This window comes from Rhipicephalus microplus, chromosome 1 (assembly GCF_043290135.1).
Source record: "Rhipicephalus microplus isolate Deutch F79 chromosome 1, USDA_Rmic, whole genome shotgun sequence".
NCBI classification, from domain to species: Eukaryota; Metazoa; Arthropoda; class Arachnida; order Ixodida; family Ixodidae; genus Rhipicephalus; species Rhipicephalus microplus.
Window position 1 is genome coordinate 166825616 of NC_134700.1, and position 14273 is coordinate 166839888.

A 14273-nucleotide genomic window follows, 5' to 3' on the forward strand; every position below is an offset into this window, starting at 1 on the left:
TTACGCTATGAAATGTGATTTAGCGAACAGAACTTGCATATGTATGCTACTTCGTGCAAGGTTAGCCCAAAGTACAGACAAAAATTTAGTGTACATTGTAGAAAGTTACTAGCAAATCATTGCTGAAGAAGCCTTATATTTGGTCTATTGACAAAGTGATGAAAGCTTTATTAGCTTTGTAGGAATGGAAGTGCCTTATAAAAGAGCTTTTTTTTTGCCTACTTCGAAGTGGTTGTAATCACCAGGGGCATAGACACATAATTTGTAGTTGCTAAGTAAAAATGTACCCTATAAGCTTTCATTACAATATTTTAGTGTTCACTTTAAAAGAGACATACTTATTAAGGAAGCATGTACTTAGTAAAGTACTTTTGCAAATTCTATACCGGTAAAGGTGTGTGCTTACCACAATCCTGTTGGATGGCGCTTGCTTAGTCACAGCACAGTCAGCTGTGAGATGGGAGCCTTGAATTTGCGCATATTTCTTCGTAATGGCTAGTTGCAATTTGTAAAATGTAATCTTTTACATTAACTTATTGATCATGCATTTATATAATGTCAGTGTTGTACTTATGCCAAAGGCTCACGCTGTGGTGCAAGTGACCAAAAGTGTCTACCGATTTTCGGTGGTCTTGTCTGTCATTACTATTTCCACATAATATAACGTAGGAAGCCTTGCCGTAACTTACCTGTCTTGGTCATGTCCAGTTGCCACAATCGGTTCACAATGTGCCAGTGCCACAGTTCATGAAGAGGCAAGTAAGCAGGCAGTAACGCCACCTTTGCAACTCGCCTTCACACATTCACATTTACTGGCTTGAGACAATGTAATATCCATCTTTCCTTTTCATGCACAATGACTGTGCACGTAATACCGAGTGTATGACATGCAACATGTGGGGATCATGGGTCAGGTTTAGCTCTGGTAGTTGCGTTGTCTTCAGCGCGTTAAGTTATTTACGTGTACTAACTATCCCTTCACTTTTCTTTCATGCTGATGCAAAGCATCAAGAAAGTTGATATACTGAAGCACTATGCCGATTCTGTGTCTTCTCTCTTGTTCTTGTGGCTTGGTTTACAAATGCATATTTGGCGTCCGCCGCAGTGGAGCAGCAGTGATGGTGCTTGACAGCTGACCCGGAGAGTGCGGGTTTCATCCCGGCTGCGGCGGTCGCGTTTCAGTGGAGGCTGAATACTAAAGGCCCATGTAATGTGCAATTTCAGCGCTTGTTAATGGTCTAAATTTCCGTACCCCTCCGCTACGGCATTCCTCATAATCCTGTTGTAGTTTTGGCTTGTTAAATTAGAGGTATTATTATTAAAATTATGTCAGGTAAAGGGACTAGAAGTTCCACAGTCACGCCTTTTTTGCCTCATCAGCTTCTAAATGCTAGAGGGAAAGTAGCTCTCTATGGGACAAGCCCGCAAATGCACGGCCCTATGCAGGCAGCTTCTTCCCGTGAAATCATCAACAGAAGGTACATGCAACTATTCTCGCAGCCTGGTTCTAGACTCAGATGATGGATGAACGCAAACCTCTCTGCTGTGATAATCCTCGTTGCAGTGCAGTGAAAGCTAAAAATTGTGTTTTACTAGCGAAGTTACATTAGCTTCTGTAAACAGTGCTTACTATCATGTAACTTTGGTAGCCACATTAGATATGGAGCGTGTTTCAAAAATGCACATTTTGAAAGATTGCCTGGTTATTTTTATTATTGCTTCTAGTGTAGCCAATATCTCTTTCCAAGCTGGTTGTTTCTAAGACTGATCATTTTGTATTGCTTGAATTCTGTAGCAAACTTAGATCACCGCCGCTCTAAGTCTGACCAACCTGCTCCTCTCTCCCAACTTTTGCATACTGCATTGTTGGGCATTGGAAAGTCTGCTCACAAGCTTTTTCAGAGATGCAGTCAAGTTCTTACGTGGCATATCTTGCACATTGCATATTTGTGAATTGTCATAGATGTAGTCAAGTGCTAGATGATCATTTGTCTTGTAAAAGTGCCTGTAACGTATAAGTGCAACTGAGCACAATATTTATGGCTATATGCTCTAAATGGTTTGTGCTATTTGCACGTAGCCAGAGACCTGTAGCTGCAAATGTTAGTCGCGTTAATTGAGTGTATACATGACGTTATTGTGGAACTCTTAATGTTACTTACGCATTACACTCTGCTTCTGTAACAAATTCTCGAGCAACATCTTTTGCATTAATCACCCAACTGTGGGTGCAAAATTCGTTTTTGAAGATCAACCAACTTGAGCTGAGATCTATGGATTAGCATCATGTTTTGTTTATTTCTTATTCGTGTAGGATGTGAAAGTGCCAGCAGGCTGTTAGGCAAAAAACACGTGAAGGCTTTAAAATGCAAGGTTATGGTGATAACACCATTGCTTCGGTAAAGTCCTGGCTTTCAATAATGCGAGTGAATTATATGGCATATTAGCAATCATGCTGAGCCTTTGCACATGTGAGCCATCTGGGCATGTAAACTGTAATTAAATTATAAATCTTGGTGAATAAGGATTGTCAGCTCTCTGTAGCTGGCTGTTAAAACCAAAGCTACGCATACAGTCGACTTCTGTCAATACGAAGTTCACAGGAACCGCAAAAACTTCTAATTAATCAAACTTCCAACTAAGCAAAATGCACAAGAAACTGCACTCTTCTTGCTTCAAACCTGACAGTTCTTTGAAAAAATAGTCTGTCATATTTTGTTGCCAAACCTGGCTGCGGCTAGCAAGTTTCCCAAGCACTACACATGTTGAAGTGCTTCTTCAACATTGTCTTCTTTAAAAAGACAAGAAACGCAATATAAGAGCCAGACCCGCAGCAACACTGGTAGTACTGGGTGGTGGTTCATTTCTGTGTCATCGTCCACTAGCCAAACCACCTGCACAATTTTTCTGTTTATTAGTGGACCGCATGTATCGATATTGTTGTCACGACAACACATTTTTTAATAGGGACGGGGTTAAGGATGGCCCCAAAACTAGCGTTGTCGAGTTCACCTGTTCGCACTTCATGAAATTTGTGAGCAAGTTAGGCTTAACGCCGTACTTTTGTGCGATGTCTTGCTTGGCGGTGCCTTCCTGGTCAACTTATTTCAAGACTTTTGACTCAAGGTCAAGTGTTCGGTAGGGGCCGCAAGTTGCCATTATCAAATGTTGCCACCACAATACTCAGTCAGCTGTTGAAACACGTGCGGAATCAACCCGCAGGGCGTTGGCGGGCTAGTTGGATTACCATGCTATGTTTGAACAGCCCAACTGGACGCAGACGGAGCAGGAAACATAAACACACACAGAGCGCTGTGTGCGTTTGGGCATTCTTTTCCACCAGCGTCCCGTCACGCTGTTCTAACTTCAACCAGACTTCAACGAAGCACGCGGCTGACGTACGTGACCACCACTCAACACATCACAAAAAAAGACCTGGTTAGCTGATGCAATTAATGCGATACCCTGGCGTTCACTAAACAAGATGGCCGCTTCATGAACTGTGATGCTGCGGGCAGTGGCGATGGCGGCAACAGCGCAGTCCAACAGCTGTCTTGGCACATTAAGAACTCCCCATTTTATTAAAAAATTATGGTCACTTCTAGGATCTCAACTGAAAATAACTTCTAATTAACCAACATTACGAGCTTTTAACTTCGAATGATCGAGCATTTTTTTTCCCATAGGCATGCATGCAAAATTGATGAGACCACTTGTTGACTTTTCATTAACCAAAAACTTCAATTAAGTGACTTCGAATTATAGGGAATCGACTGTACTATGTTGCGTCACAATTACATTTTTGGGACTGCACGCTGCTTAAAATCAGTGTGCAGTAGCAAAACAATTTCTAAGACAAGTATAAGTTTACAGCGATGCATGCTTGATTTTTGTAGAAGGTGTAGAAGCAAAAATCCTTCCTATTTTATGGTTTGCTTGAGTGCTGATACACACTCTTGCTGAGCTTACTATAACAAAGAAGAATGAGCTTTTTTGCGAAGCTGAATGTTTATAGTCACTTCAAAATTTTGGTGAAAAGGTGACCGTTTCAAAGTTTGAGCAGCTATTATACACTCTCCAGTATGCTGTGATTACAATACAATCATTTCATTTCTGGATTATCTAATACTTTCACTTGTGCAAGCTTTTACTAATGGCGATTATATATAAGCTATTGATGCATTAATGTGCTGGTGCACTTTGCATCATTGCCATATGCCGAATTCCGAACTTAAATATAAGCTGGGTATGTCCACAAATAAATGCGATTCCACTGCGAAAAAACAATGAAGAAAGATTTGCTGGACGGACGTACTAGTGTATTCTTGCAATTCATTCTCACCGGGTTCAACTTCCAGCCATCTGTGTTTTAAGTTCAGTATGATTATGTAGTGCATTGGGTACCCTGAGTGTTGCAGAGTGAGCCATTGAAAGCAAGCACTTGAATCTCCTTAATATCATTGGTCAGCTGTGTTATTTGTTGATGTTGTGATTGTCATTTGTTACCAGTGAAGTGAAAAGAAAAGTGCCTCACATGGAATACTATTTTTAGTTCAGCTAGAACAGGCGTGATTTTTGCTATCTCAGGACGCACTTAAGCATTGCCTTTACTCAACGTGAGAAGTGCTCTGTGGTATTGTTATCCACACATATCCAAAGAAATGAAGGTCATCACCATTAGAAGTGAACAAAATGCTGCAACAAAGAGCCCGCCTCATTTGTTTCCACATAAAATTTGCACATACATGATCTCTGGCTTAGTTTCCAGCATACATAATCTTGTGTAACCCTGTATGTGATAGTGAAGGTCTCGGTGACCTGCTGGTATGCATTTTTACACTGCATGCTTCAATGGTAACAAGTTCTCAAGCGAACCCTTTTAGTTCAATAATTGCTTTGCTACTCTTTGCCTGTGTCAGATTCTTTGAAGTTGTCAAATGTTTTGTGATTGGAAGTAAAACTATGAAAAGGTTCCTTGTATATGGCCGCCTTTCTCCTTGTTCTTTACAATATTTGTTTACATCCTAGGGAAACTTGACTCCAGCTTTAACACTACAGACATATTATAGCAATTGAAACTCTTTACTGGTCAGCTGTACGATACCTCTGTGAATACTATGTCTTCATTAAAAAGAATGCATGCAACATCTTCATTATGAAGAAGTTTAGTGGTTGATAAAGCATTTTGTCACCCTTCGAAATTGCAGTTGACGAATTCAAAGCAAGGTTACAAGTGATGCTGTACTGGAGTTATGGAATCAGGTTGATCATGCAGTTCTTTAACTCGTCCCTAAAAACTTATTTGTACGTATTCTTGCATTTTGCTTCTATTTCGATACAAATACTTTGGCTCGGTATTACCAAGCTTGTGCTTTGCAGAAGAGTACTGCAGCTACCAAGATGCTGCAGGGAATGTTTATGTGGTCAAAAGCTGCGTAGACTCTACCAAACAGGTGTTGTAGGCAGAACTGCAACTCCTTTTTGCTTTTAGGGCTGCCCATAAGTCAGCTGTCATGATCTTAAGCTTTCACTACATATTATACTGCGTATACATTAGTGTCTCTTAGGTGTTTGTGTATGCAGTTTTGAAGTTGAAGTTCTGGGTCCCTCTTTCTCCTAAAACTGCTACCAACAAAAGGGGAGGAAACGTATTGCAAGAAAAGGGGAAGTAATAATAAGTTTTCATGAAACGTGTTCATAATTCTCACCTCGCTTACTTATACACGAAAATTCTACTTATTCTTCAAACATTCTATTTGCACATCTGCTGTGGGCACCATGTGGTTCATTACGGGAATGCTCTGTCATCCTTGTTTTATGATCTAAATATCTGATCGCAATGCCCATGCTTATCGTATGAAGAGAACCAACAACTGTTGTGCAGAATAGTATCCCATACAACGTCACATGTACCGCATGTCGGCCGACAGTTAAAGTCAGCGTGACGGCTCTGGAGAATACAGAAGAAGGATGGAGTGCAAGGGCCACCTTTCGACTGAAACTTACTCAGCTAGCGTGAACATAGAAAAACAAGGCTGAGCATACATATCCATCGGTTTCAACTCGCCCATCTTTCAACCTTGCTTCAACTTACAGTCTATGCGTGGATATAGTCCACGAGAAAACTTTCTCATAATTTATTGTAACCTAAAAGCTGCTATATGGATATTACATGATAACTGAGGATATGGGAGAACATACACATAATTAGAACAACATACATGTGCTTGCAGTTGCAGTTCAGCAGGAAACAAGGCACCTTCAGCAGTAGCCTTGCTTCGTTCTGTTTTGTTTTTCTGAAAAACTAAACTGTACCTCATACGTGACACCAGGTGGTACGGCAACCAACATTCACTGCTGTTGGTCTTCTCTCGTACAATGAGGTGCGTAACATAAGGCCAGCGGACCTTCATTGTCTACATTGCCCACTTTGTAAATGTTTGTGTTAACGCAAAAAAGTATACTGTGCATTTTGCTCTGCACATTGTGGTACATCACAGGACCAGCCAGTCCCTCGAATTGGTGTCTCCGTGTGTCGCTGCGCTTCCCGGCGGCAGTGCTCCCTGTTGCCAGTGAGTTGAGGCCGTGGTCGCGGCCATTTTGGCCCTCAGCAGCGCCTGCAAGTGCGTCCACTGCTCGGTCTGTGCTCACAGTGAGGCCTGCTTCTCGCGCATCTCCTTCTGGCGCTCCCGCAGGGCCTTGCCCCGCTTCTCCTGCTCGGTGATCTCGTGGCCCAGCTTGGCTCTGCGCGAGTGTGGCATTTGTGCGCACTGTTCAAGTTGGTGCGGTTTTAGAAAAAGACGTGAATACACACAGTGAAACCTCGTTAAATCGATCTACGCGGGAACCGAAAACTGAAAGTGTCGTTGAAATCATATTCTACGAAGCACGGTACCGTCGCAAGAGCGAAGCTACGAACGCGATACGAAGTTGTGCTGGAAGCTCACTCCTTTAGCATGCGACAAGGCGTTACTCTTAAGGAAACGTGGCCGCTACAGCGAGCGAAGTGAGGTTTGCTCTTTTGCTCTGTCTATAGCCTCAGCGCAAGCTTTGCGATGAAAAAATACGTACAAAGATATGAGCCGTATGCTGATCTCGATAAAGATACGGTGCGCACGACAGCAGGCGACCACGCATGGCTGGTCAAATTACGCCGTTCCAGCCGAAGTCGCATCCCCCCCCCCTCCCTTTCGCAACTCTTCATGCGCCGTATCGCACGACTGAAACGGCCGGCGTTTCCTTTCCGCTTGAGCCGCCATCGTTGGCATCCCTTCGCACTTTCACTTGCACGTAACACATATGATGCGCAGGTGATATTTTCAGATTATTTGGAACCTTACGTGCTGACGCCGACGGCAAGAATGCGCCTGGTGGGTCAATATCATTGTGCGAAATATAAAGAAAACCCTACATTGCGTCTGCATAGGGAGCCAGAGAAAGCAGTTCTCTCGTCAAAGTTGTTGCCCTTCCCGCGGGAGTACTGCTTTACCTGCATCAGCGCGCATAGAATTTATTTTGTCTCCCCACACTCTCTTAGAATACCCTCTCCCCAGGGGCGTGGCTGACTGGAAAGAGTAATTTCACAAGGTTGAGGTTCGATTGCTTCGCGCGTGCGATGGGCGCTATTTTGTTCGTGTTGCGTAGCCGCTAGTGTGACGTGGGTTGTTCGGCGTGTGGATCACATACAAAAATTCTAACAGGTGGATCCAGAGCCAATTCGGAACACACAGCTGTCTCGACAGGGATGGCCCATAACTCGGAATGATGGTTGAGAAGTTGAGGCAGTCCCTCAAAATTCGGGAAGGGCGCAACCCCCATTCCGATAGTATAGCCACCTGTAAAGCGTGCACTGCCGCAAGCAGACTCGTACTGCAGTGAAGCAACATTACGCACATGTTACGGCGGGTTGTTTTTACAGTGCCTATTTTACTTTCTTTTTTTCGTACTTTCCAGCACTAGAAAAACTGATGGGAGCCTAGCCCAATATGCTTCACGGCAACTCTGTAATCGAACCCTGTACCTCTCGCACTGAAGGAGCGCGGATGTGCTATTACTTGACTATACGGTGCAGTGAGCCCCTATCCCCGTTTAGAGCAGTGGCAGTGAGGAGGATAGGAGTGTGTTCAATTCTTAGTGCCGTCGGGACCGGGAGGGGGGGGGGGGGTAGGGGTACCCTGGCCTGTTGGTCGGTGTGGGAAGTCGTATCCCGAGAAGTTGGCCTCTCCTTTATAGCACTGTTATTTCACTCATAGCGATGCTGCGCAATGCTTCTTCGTGGGTTGCAGAAATAAGCGTCCTGAAACCACCACTACAACTACGATGGGAATCGTGGTACGTCGTCCTCAAACCGCTATCGGAAAGAAGTATGGCCTTCGCTTTCAACAACTGCGTTCAATTGCGCCTCTAAAGGCACCATACAACACGCGCATGATGAACACCCTCTACTTATAGCCACGCATACGCTACTTGAGACGCACTGCGCGTCGCGGCTCTCTTCGATGAGAAACTACGCTCTGAAAACAGCAAACTTTATCTAGTTTTATATCTTCTTTCTGTGTGACCACTGCTGGTAATAATGTATCTATTTAATAATATAGCTTTATTTAGCGAGAGGTGACCGATTAAATGTTGTCTTATTTTCGGCCGGGAACTTCATTACGAGACGGCGTCTATATAAGGTAATATTGTGCGCGTAGTTTGATGATTACGTTCTAGTCGCTGTTCATAGGATGGAAAACGCAAATGCAGGCGTACGGGAAAGCCTGCAGGTTCTATTGTCGATTTCTTTCTTGCTCACCGGCGTCCGTTTTAGGCGCCCTGGTGAATATGCGTTCACCTTGAATATGTGTTCACCCTACCTGAGTGAAGTCTGGCCGTCAGAGCCAGCGTCCGCTGCGGCGGCGTTTCCAAGCACACCATTAGCCTTGAGGAAGTTTAGCTGCACTTCGTGTATCCGAAGGCTGTGCTGGAGGAAGTTAAGCTTGGACTCCTCGCTGTTCAGTTCACTTCGGAGGCTGGACACTTCCTGGCGCGCAAGAAAGAAATATTTCCGTCAATAAAATTCCGTGTGCATAGTCTCGCAGGACGTACAACGGCGAATGCCTTGTCAACTCTAACAATGGGCTTCACCCTCCGCGTTAGTTTGTAGGTTATTGGTGCTTCACTGCTGACCCGAAGGTTGCGGGGTCGAATCTCTGTCATGGCGGCCGCATTTCGATGGAGGCGCTAATGCTGGAGGCCCGCGGGCTTAAAGAACACCAGGTAGTCAAAATTGCAGGAGTCTTCCACTATGGCGTCCCCCATAATCATATCGTGATAATGGGCTCCAGCAATTATTATGCCCTTCTGCCATCCTCAGCAAACTGCCACGAAAGAGGGAATATGAGAAGGCTGTGCGGCTAGCAATCTTGGGGTCTACAAAATGCGTTCTCTAAATGACACATCAACATTGTTAGATTTCATAGCCAATGAAGTCGAGAGCCAATATGCTGCTCATGTAATCGATTAGTGATACACTGCGCTTCAGTCGCACACTTGTAGTTGAGTGTGCGCCCTTATAGTCTACCCGGGGCGGTTGACTGAATAAGCTGTACAAGTAATATATGCGGGATATCCCAATAGCTAAGTTGGCTTTGACTGCAGGAAATTCATTTCTGGTTACTTTCTAGAGAACTCGGCTGCGACTATATGGTTACGCTGCGTAGGTGACTCCTGTAGGCGACCTCTATAAATGCAGCGTATGTTATCTTACAATAAGCGCACAACACATTTCAGCTGTTGATATATAAGTGTAAACTTGTTGCGCAGAATCAAATAGGCATTATGAAGCCATGCCTAAAGATCTGAGGAGAAGCATCGGAAAGGTTTATTCGACGTTTCGACCCGAGTCCGGTATAGATCAAAATGAAAACCAAGCTTCGGTCGAAATGTCCCATAAACCTTTTCTTGTTGCTACTACCGAGAGTCTTTTGGTTATTTACATATCTAAATGGGGGTACATGCACGTGTTCCCAGTACAGCGAACTGTATCAGTAGTATATTCGGGACTTATCGCCGCTTTCGTCATAATGGTATATCTCGGCTACGAAAGCCTATGCAACTCCAGAAAACGATCGTGTGCTGGCAACATTGGTTGAAAAAACCAAGATGGCTACGTTTAGCAACCTCAACGCTTCCTAGAAAAACTATGCTTGGAACGTCGCTCTGTTTTCAATCGGGAGCTTCCTGCCAGTACGCAATCGGGGAAGCCACGCATCCTGCCGCGTGTTGCGACCATCCCCTGCGTGTGAACGCTCGCCTCCGTACCGCTCAGTCTCGTAACATCAGCGCTGCTCGGAAGCAACTGTGAGAGCATTGCTGTGTTCGCAAGGGCGTCTGCTCCCTGCGAACACAGCAATATCCGAGGCTAGGGCAGCACGTTCGCGCCTCACGTTCATGGCATCTGTGTGTCAACGCGGTATTTTCCTTTGGCGCTGTGCTGAAGTTTCTTGAATGTGGCGTCGGATCGTGTTGATTCGTCAAAGGCGAAAGGATAGCGGACCGCCTCATTCTCGTCGCCATAAAGAATTTTACTTGCCGAACAGCGGAAGTAGTGCTGCTCTGCGCGCAAACATCAGGCCTCTTCGGCGAACCGCATCAGATTTACCTCAAGTAGATGAACCTGTCTAGCGAGCCCGAGGTTGAAGAAGGCAACTGTTCATGTGTAGCGGGCCTCTCCGGAAGGTGCTAGCACTTTTTCGCTGCGTTGCTACACTGCTACAGGCAAGGCCCATTTTCGAGGTAACTACGCTGTGACTCTTGCTGCCGATTTCATGTATCCCATTGAGTTCCGTTGTCCAGTCAAAAACTAAATACGCATGCCGTTCACCTAATTACAGACAAGAACTACGCCTGGGCCAGTGCATCTTGAAATAAGGCAAATCGTAGTTTCCATTGTAATAGGAGTGTCTCGTTCTTTTCGTTCGCGAAACATGCTACGAAGTTTCTACGAATAAGGTCGTGTGCTTCTGAAAACTCGCTTGTTTGTGTTGACAGTAGTTGATAGCCGAAGCATATTGTCAAGACGTCAAAACAGAGGTCTTGCCGCGGAGATTGAGACACCAGAAGCAAGTCGGTCTTTTAATAGAACGCGCAAGCGAGTTCTTCTTTTTCGTTCATTTTATAGTCTTTCATGGCACATGCACAACTGCCATCGTCTTTCTTGAGCAAGCACGTGACATTTGCCTCCATCCGAAAGAGGCATCGTCCCGACGCGCAACTTAAGTGCCAACCACTGGCACGCGTTCGCTTGCGTCTACGCGTCAAAAGCGTCAAATGCGCCTCTCGGCGTCGGCTTCGGAGGGGCATACGCGAGCAGGCGCGAGGGATCAAGCCGGGCTTGATATTTCGCCTCGCGTACACTACGTCACCACGCGTACAGCGGCGCTAACCAACCAGAGGCCGCGCGCCAACCAACCAGAGGCGGCAATGACTCCGAATGCTGTGCCTAAAATGGCCGCCGCTTCGAAGGCGCAGCCGAGTGCTGAAAGCAAGCATGAAAACTACTCCAAATGTTCCTGAATGACTGCTTCGTAATCTAGAACGACAACGAAACCACGAACGACTGCGAGTGCTACCAGCGTGACGCGGTTTCGTGCCGAGTTCGAGCGACGCCGACAAATCCACCAAATGCCGGCACCGGTCCCGAGTGCGATCGTCGGCCGAGCGAAAACATCGCACAGACTACTGGAGCATGTCGGTGTTCTTGTGCTTTGATTTGTAATTTTCTGTGCTAAAAATAAGTGTGAACAGACTTCGGAGGTTCGAAGCTTTGAGCGCGAGCCCTCGCCTACCGCGGAGGCAATTCAGAGCGGTGTCATCTGGATCCAGCGTAGACCTCTACCGTCTAGTTCGTATGAACCAACACATGCGAGGAACATCGGCTGAGAAAGATCTACGGTAGTTTCCGTCGCAACATAGACATCGTATACGACGCCCAAAACATTGCGTAGTGCACACGGAGGAGTTTTTCTCTACACTGTGTTTGTTTTCAACATCGGTATTCATCATCGCTGAAAGTGAACCTCGCACTAGCCAGCACATTATGGTGATGTGATATCGTACGTACTTATATAAGTGTATTCGCGAATTGTATGACGCTGAAACATTCGTTAGCTTTGGTGCAAATCGTTTTCGTGTGTTGCCAAGCTATTAACAAGCGTGCTCTGGTTGGTATCAGTGTGATGTGATTTCGTGACGGGTACCAGCGACGCTGACACATTCAGCTGTCAGCAGTCTCATGTCCATTCATATCCAAGATAGAAACTAGAGCGTGCGTTGCTGTGGTGATCGAAAAAGAAAGTTGCATGATTAAGTGCTGCTGGTATTGCCTGCTATTTCACTTCTCGCTTGTTCTGCTTCTCGGCCACGCTCAGTTGCACATACATTGTTTGGAGGCATTCTAACATACACATTCTTAATTTATAGTTCATTCTGATACTCATAGCTGTAAGCATACGATGGTGCTTCTCCGTCGTTTCACAGTTCACTATAATATAACACGCGTTTTGTTTACAGCTAGACAGATAACTGAAAACATTGTGAGAAGTGCCTGATTTGAAATTAGCTGCGTGATGGCACAATAGTAGGAAGAGAAGGTCACCACATGTATGCACAGAAAAAATGAAGGTGCACTAGTACTGTACTGCACTTTGTATAGAAGAAATGCAAAAAGTACCTCATGTGACTTATGAGATGTTTCAGAACTGCGCATGTATTTATCTGTTCCTCTGGACTGTAATGAGCTGAAGATATTATTAGATGGTTTCAAACATTGAATCTTTGTGTTTCCAAGAACTGCTCCATTTCTTTTCAGGTTTTTAGTATACACATTAACTTGGACTATATATGCATGCACTTAAGCACATTCAGTTAGGCTAGGTTAAGAAACTTGCCAAAACTTCTGTATGGTGCTCTGGTGCAATCCTATGACCGGTATCTGTCCGATCAAAAATTTTGGGCATGCTTTATTGCATTCTAGGGTATTTTGACTATTTATGACATGTGAAAGCCACAGTGTTTGGCTGCCATCTCAAAAACAATTTCTGTCTCATCAAGAAGTGTCAGATGCACTTTGTAGAAGTTAAAAGATATTGAAACTAGCAGCAAAGTGTAGAAACCTCCAACAGAGCACTGATCTGCAATGACAGTCCAGCCTAGAAGTCATTTGTAGTGCTCTCCAACGTTCAAATAAAGTTGTCGAACACTGGAATGATCTACTTGGCTTTGTTCGTGATACCAGTGTGTCTGACTTTTTGGAGGCACTTGTATCATATTAATGTTCTGTTTCTCTCATTTCTTATTGGGGTGCACTCAGGGAGTAGTGATATTCGTTTACGTTGGCACACTTACTGTGATATCACTGTTTAAATGCTTTCATTTTGTATATGTGTACACCACTTCTGCAGTAGCCTCACATTGGGCTGCCGTATTTGAAAATAAATAAATATACCATCTGAAAGTGTTCCACGCTGTGCTTGGTTCCAATCTGATCACTATCTGTTGCATCATGAAGTGTCAGGTGTGTTTTATTGCATTGGAGAACATTTTGACTGCCTTCCATACAGGGTTCAGTTCCAGTATTATGACCGATATCTGTGACTTCATGAAGAGTTGGGTACAGTTTGTCGTTTAACAGAATACTTTAACTATAGACAACATCCAGAAGTATTCCATACAGGGTTCAGTTGCAGTCCTATGACCAATATCTGTCTTATCATGAGGTTTCAGGTACAGTTAATTGCGTTAAAGCATATTTTTACCTCAAAAAATGCCCAAAGGCATTGTATGTAATGCTTGGTTCCATTCCTATGACCAGTATCTGTTGTATCATTAAGAGCAAGGTGCGGTTCATTGCATTAGAGGATATTTCCGATACGCTTATCATTCGAAAGCCCCCTGCACAGTGTACAATTACAGTCTCATGACCTAAATCCGTCACATCATGAAGAGTAGGTGTGAGTTGTTACATTGGAGAACATTTTGGTTGCAGACAACATTCGAAAGCCTTCTATACAGGGTTCAGTTCCAATATTATGACCGATATCTGTGACTTCACGAACAGTTGGGTGCGGCTTGTCACTTTAGAGAATACTTTGACTAAAGACAACGTCCAGAAGTCTTTCATACAGGGTTCAGTTCCAATATTATGACCTATATCTGTGACTTCATAAACAGGTGGGTGTCGTTTGTCGTTTTAGAGAATACTTTGACTAAAGACAACGTTCAGAAGTCTT

General features: G+C 44.4%; 1 protein-coding gene across 1 annotated transcript in view; it reads right to left on the reverse strand.

Annotated features, from left to right (window-relative positions):
• Window positions 1-6108: 6108 nt before the first annotated feature.
• LOC142802427 (intraflagellar transport protein 81 homolog) overlaps window positions 6109-14273 on the reverse strand; it is a 44661-nt gene continuing 36496 nt past the window's right edge. The window contains exons 13-14 of the mRNA XM_075887592.1: window positions 8859-9025; window positions 6109-6744 (exon numbers count right to left, since the gene is read on the reverse strand). Of these exons, the coding sequence (XP_075743707.1) occupies window positions 6648-6744; window positions 8859-9025 (264 nt within the window). The 3' untranslated portion in view covers window positions 6109-6647. The remainder of the gene's footprint in view (window positions 6745-8858; window positions 9026-14273) is intronic.